Source organism: Plectrocnemia conspersa, unplaced genomic scaffold (assembly GCF_051122295.1).
Source record: "Plectrocnemia conspersa isolate PC_06_02 unplaced genomic scaffold, ASM5112229v1 ptg000011l, whole genome shotgun sequence".
NCBI lineage: Eukaryota > Metazoa > Arthropoda > Insecta > Trichoptera > Polycentropodidae > Plectrocnemia > Plectrocnemia conspersa.
Window position 1 is genome coordinate 265906 of NW_028277175.1, and position 6041 is coordinate 271946.

General features: G+C 33.2%; 1 protein-coding gene across 2 annotated transcripts; it reads right to left on the reverse strand.

Moving 5' to 3' along the window:
* Window positions 1-561: 561 nt before the first annotated feature.
* On the reverse strand, window positions 562-2061 carry LOC148229036 (torsin-like protein). 2 transcript variants are annotated; one of them, XM_088198620.1, is made up of 6 exons: window positions 1811-2061; window positions 1482-1747; window positions 1263-1414; window positions 1068-1204; window positions 860-1007; window positions 562-788 (listed from the first exon to the last, which is right to left on the reverse strand). In XM_088198620.1, the coding sequence occupies exons 1-6, from the start codon at window positions 1983-1985 to the stop codon at window positions 668-670; spliced, it is 999 nt and encodes a 332-aa protein (XP_088054746.1). In that variant the 5' UTR covers window positions 1986-2061; the 3' UTR covers window positions 562-667. The 2 variants fall into 2 exon arrangements, with proteins under 2 accessions (XP_088054746.1, XP_088054745.1); XM_088198619.1 differs by having other exon boundaries at window positions 860-1025.
* Between the last annotated feature and the right edge of the window lie 3980 nt (window positions 2062-6041).

Sequence of the window (6041 nt, forward strand, 5' to 3'; positions counted from 1 at the left end):
CTTTACTTCTAGTCCTAACGAGGGCTCTGTCTAATTTATTTTTATATATGAATGATTATTTTTGGTCACTTAGAAAGCATTAATAGTCATGCCGATATATCAGCATATCCTACCTACAGGTTTAACCTATTAATCTCCAGAGTCGGCGACGTTTTAAGTAGAAGCATAAATTATTTCTTTAGTAAGTAGTCTCAAGCTTAATAATTAAAATAATAAATTTATGTATTTTTATTTTTTCTCACTTGTCTTGTTTTATTTTTTTAATTTTTTCTCATAATTTTAAGGTATATATTTTCCTGTAATAGAAGTTTTTAAAAAAGTGCGTTATATATTTATTTCGATCGAGGATGCACTTCAATTGTATATTATCTGACTCTATTGACGGTTTTACGATTGATTAAATAGGATTGTAATATTGCCGAAAATTCAGTTTTTATCTACGTTGACTCTTAAAAATAATTCTGAAGAAGCAAAAGGTAACGTGGTGGTATATTCGATAGTCGTTTCTCCCAAGGTTTTATTCCAAATTCGAGGTGACAATATTGGAGACTTAAAAGTTACTTTTTTAAACAAATAACATTTATTACAACCTGACCCTAAAATGTGTCATTTGCAATAGATATTTATAAAAAAATACATTATAAGAAAATTAAAAAATACAGCAATGTTATAATTCTCGTCGAGATTTCATCACGACGAATGCGACTTTTTTCTCTATCCTCTTGCATCCGGAGTTTGAAAAAATAGGAAGATGGGAAGGTCCGAACGTGAGCACTGACATGGTTTCCCTAAAATACAAACGGTATCACTCCGGGATGGTAAAAAGATTATTTTAATTAGAAACGAAGCGGACTCTTACGCTATCATGCTTTCGGAAGGATTCTGAATTCCCCACACTCGAAACTCCCGCTCGATGCACAGTCTAATGTGGCTCTCTTCCAAGGGAAGGAACGGCACGAAATGATCGATCAAATGCCTGTCTACCACGGGGGAATCTTTCAATCCGCCTGAGAATAAAAATAAGACTGGTAATTTGTCAGTTGAGTTTTAAAGTTTTAAGCAATTACCGTCGCTGTATGACGATTTCCTGAGGACAGTGTCGAAATCGGCGAACTTCATTTCCTCTCGAGGTTTCTTCAACGAAAGATATTCCATCATTATTTCGTCCCCTCCGGTGTTAGAGATGAATATGAAAATGGCTTTTCTGAAAATATAGCAATTATATGGGACGGGATATATTGTATATGGAACATATATTTTACTTATAATCTGCGCCTCGCAAAGACGTGTGATAATCCAACATGGGTTTTATAACGTCCAAAATGGTGAGAGGTATGTCGTTTACTTCTTCGAATATGAACATGGACCTGGGGCACTTCTTGACTGTCTCTTCCACTTCTCTTCTCAATCGTTCCTAGGTAAAAAAAACGTATGCTTTGACTAGATGTACAAATAGATTCGACCGAATAGTGTACACGTACCCTATAAAAAAAGATTGAATTGGGGTCGGGAAAACTGCTCAGCCCGTTGTATCTCTTGACATATTTGCTGTTTAGGCCGTTCTTGTAGAACGCTTTTATGATCATGCGGCTAAAGTGCGTCTTGCCGACGCCTGGCCAACCTTGGAAAGACATGGCCAAAGGCTTGCTTCCGCGCTCGCTGTTGCGCCAGTAGTCCGAGAACGCATGGAACGCCTCTTCTACCAGCGGCTGCCCGAACAGATCCTCTTGGGCCGCATATCTCAGAGCTGGGACAAAATTTAATCAAAATTACCAATCGTTTGTTAATTTGCTCACCGCTCACCTCTCACCTCTCACGTCCATCGGAACGTCGATCTCCGTACAGCACTCGGTATAACTACAATAATACTCAGAGATCTTATCTATCACTAAACTACCCATTCCCCAAACGGAGAACGAAGAAACTATATTTAGGAATATCAAGTTTATAGATAAACACAAAAATATGTAGCATTTCCATCTCATGTTTTCCTTAATCGTTTATAACTTTGTATACAGTTAAAAACATTACGAGCTAACGTCAGTTTTGCCACATGAGTGTATCTATTGCCAGACGAAAAAAATATCTTCTTCCTTTTTATTTTTATATTTATTTTTATGCTTTGGCCCTGACAATGCCAAAGTGGCCAACAATGTTTTAATACATAAATAATGTTTCAAATTTTAAACATTAAAAGACATACTTTTTTTGACAAATTCAAATCGCTCGGTTATTAAGACTTTTTATGACAATATTACAACGTAAAATAAGCGAGAATCAAATGAAGAACATCTAAACCGAATTTTGACCAATAGGAGAGCGCAAAAAACAATTATCCCTTCTCAGAAGTCAAAAATCCACGTGAAAAGCGATAAAATCGTGACGGCGCCGATACGATAATGGTTTTTGCGCCCTTCTATTGACTAAAATTTGCTTTGCATATACTTTGAGCAATACTCTATAATATTTTTCAAACATAGTGTAATATCAAAGTGCAGACAAACTACCGAGCAATATGCGAGATGCGACGTCTGTCTGCACTTCTTTTCTCCTGAGAGATGAGTTGGCTTAGTTTATATTTTCGAATTGACCTTTTACTGCCTAGTAAAATTTGTCACAAATATTTTAATTCGATGCGTATGTAAAAACCGAGTCCATAAATATTTTTAACAATTGGTCACCATACTACATATTAGTGTACTGTCATTGAGTGTTAACCAGCGGTTCTCGAAAGAAGTTTTAAAAATGTAATAATATTATTGAATTTTCGTTTATGAGTTATATTTATTATTAATTTTATTCAACACATGATTTAAATTTTGATTAAAAATTACTTGTTTTAATTTTTCCTTTCAACTAGTACTAAAACAAGTTCGAGTGCAAGGGGTCATATTTTGTTTTAATTGAATAATATTTATGGCCTGTTTATATTTCTTAATGACTAAAGCTTGGCGGCACTCTGGTAACACTGGCGTGACGGTTTTTTCTCTCTACTGACAACTCTCGGTGCGTTCGCACGCATTTCGGGCTCGTTCCCGTAATTATATAAATAACCATGTATACAACTTTAATTCTCAATAAAACACTACTGCAGCGGCTTAATATGTGTCTAATTGCCACCTGTCGCCAAAGGTGCATTCATAGAGTAATGAAATAAATAGAGGCGGTGACGCGTACTAAAAAATCATGCAAGGAAAATCTAATAAGCTAGTCTTTAGCTCAGTCACCTCGTTGCATTCGCCTGCGCGGTCAGTGCTTATAACGCGCGTTCGACTAGGACTGCGCATTCCATACTTCGCATTTGTATATACTATCAAATTAAATATAAATTATGAAAATAATATTTCATTAGTAAACATTTTTGTCACATATTAAAAGAACCAAAATTGCGGAAAATATGTCTTGAAAATATTTTACGCTCTTTATGAAAGCCATCTGTATAAAGCGTCATCTGTTCGAAACATTTTAACCCATGTTGTTTTTTCTCATAAAAGGTGGATATAAAAGATTAAAACTAAACTGAGTTCCTTTACAAAACTAACCATCGCCTCCACTCCCGTCAATGTCAATTTCGAATACTGATGCTTACAATTCTCCTAGATAAATTTATTTATTAAGTTAATTTCAAAAAAATTGAAAAAATAATACATGCATTAAAGCAGAAACAAAAAAATAGTTAATTTAGAAAATATAATAAAATCAATAACAGACAAAGGATTTTTAAGTGAGAAAAACGGCTTGTCACTATTAGAAAATTTTGTTTCTGATTCAGAAGAGTAGTTAACTTTTCTAAAAATAAAGAACAATTCAAAAGTAGAGTACGCTCGGGATAAGGATGCCGGTTTGTTATTGTGTGCGTGTACATGTATATGAGAGGGAGAAGCGATCTAGCGTGTACTTTGTTGTCTCGCTTTCTCTTTTAAGGACAGTCGCTAAATCGTCAACGCTGTATTCGTCATTAAAGTGCAATGTGGCACATAAGTTCGATCTTTTCTAGTGATTTATTTTAAATGATGTTGTGTTGATATTGGTTTAAAACCCAGATATGCCCAATTTCCCATGGGTAGGTCACTAAACTCGTATCACTGTTTTTTATTTATAAATGAAATTTTAAGAGAACAAAATTTCTTGGGCATATCTGGGTTAATTGATATCAAGGCTTCAAATATAAACTGTAAGTTATTCGTTCTCTTACCCGTGGATTAAAATATTTTAATTATTTTTCCATTAATCCGTACGTTGTTGGTTTTTTTACACTATTCTCTGTAAGGCTTAAAAAATGTATTATTCTTATCGTTGCGCCAATGATAATTTTTTAATTTATTCCATGGATTCTAATGATTTAATAGAGTCGTCGAGCCATTAAACAATCTGCGAATAATTTCTTTCCCCATTTTATATCTTTTTGCTTTTGAAGAATAGCTAACGACTTCATTATTTTTTTGACTAGTGAAAGATTTTGAATTTTGCAAATATTTAATTAGTGACATCAATGTCTGGATTCTTCGATTATATAATATATTTTTAATTGTCCGTTGAAATTTCCAACTTAGCTCAGATGTATGTTTCTTTTAAAATAAAAAAAATAAATATTCTGAGCGAAATTGTTTTGAGCCACACAGTTCACGCACACAATAACAAACCGGAATCCTTATCCCGAGCGTACTTTAGCCAAGTATTCAGCCCGAGCTCGATCGTTTTCATTAACTTTAAGTTTTTATTCTCCTAAAGCTTATCAATATGTTCGAAAGACTAAATTTTTACCTGCCTCATCTAGGAACCTTCGGTAAATGGTACCAGAACTTAAACGGAGATCCAGGGTTTACGTCTGTAGCATAGCTAAAACTAGTTTGCAATTTAGTTATAGACGAAATCGCGATTAGAAAACTTACTGAGTGGGATGGAAAACGATTTCATGGTTACATATACATGGGTATAGGCATCGACGGCGACTGCCTATCAGTTGCAAATGAAGCACTAGTTTTATTATTGTGTGCATAAACGGTAGTATATTTTTTATTAGATGGGATATCAGGCACACAAAAGGCTAATTTATTACAATTATGTTTTAAAAAAGTACACGAATGCAATATACTTGTGGTTTTTATAATGTTGACGGTTGTCTTGCTAACTTTTCTATAATTAAAAATTTGGGCTGTAATTTACAATATCATGATATAAAAACTATTTTTCTCCATCCATGCGCACAAAAAACCGTAGCAGTTTTTTTTAGATCCGTGTCACGTGTTTAAATTAATTAGGAATTCGTTGAAATCCAAACAAATATTTAGGGATAATTTGGGTAATAATATTGAATGGAATTTTATAATACAACTTCAGCAATTACAGGAGGAAGAAAACTTGCATTTTGCCAACAAATTACAGTTTTTTCGCAAAAACACATTCACTTTCACAACCAAAAATGAAAGTGAAATTTGCTACTCAACTTCTTAGCAATAATGTAGCAGACGCAGTAGAATTTTGTAAAAATAACATTCATAGTGCAATAATAATTTATTGGATATTTTAAATTCAAGAAATATAAAGCAGTTGAACTTATAGAAACCTCCATGTAAAGCAAACCATTTAGATTCAGCTTTATTGAATATAACTTAACGACCATAATGGCGAGAGTAGTTTCTAGTAGAATAAAAACAGGATATTTAGGATTCTTAATTTGTATGGATAGCGCTGAACAGTTATATAATTGAACAAGAACGGGTATTAAATTATATACCAATTTATAAAATAAGATAGAACCATTTTTGGTAACATTAGATCTCACAGAGGGCATATTAATAATACAACGGCGCAATTTACAAAAAACTTCTTACTCACTTAGAAAATATTAGCATATTATCTCCATCCAACCATATTAATATAACATCAGATAGTCTTAGCTCGTAAAAGATATCTTTAATTTTCTCTCGTTAAGAACTGAATCAAATAATTGACTAAAGAATTATAACTTACAATAAAATAAGATTTGTTATAAAATAATTTATTGTTATATTTAGGGGTAAGAAATAAAATAAAACAAA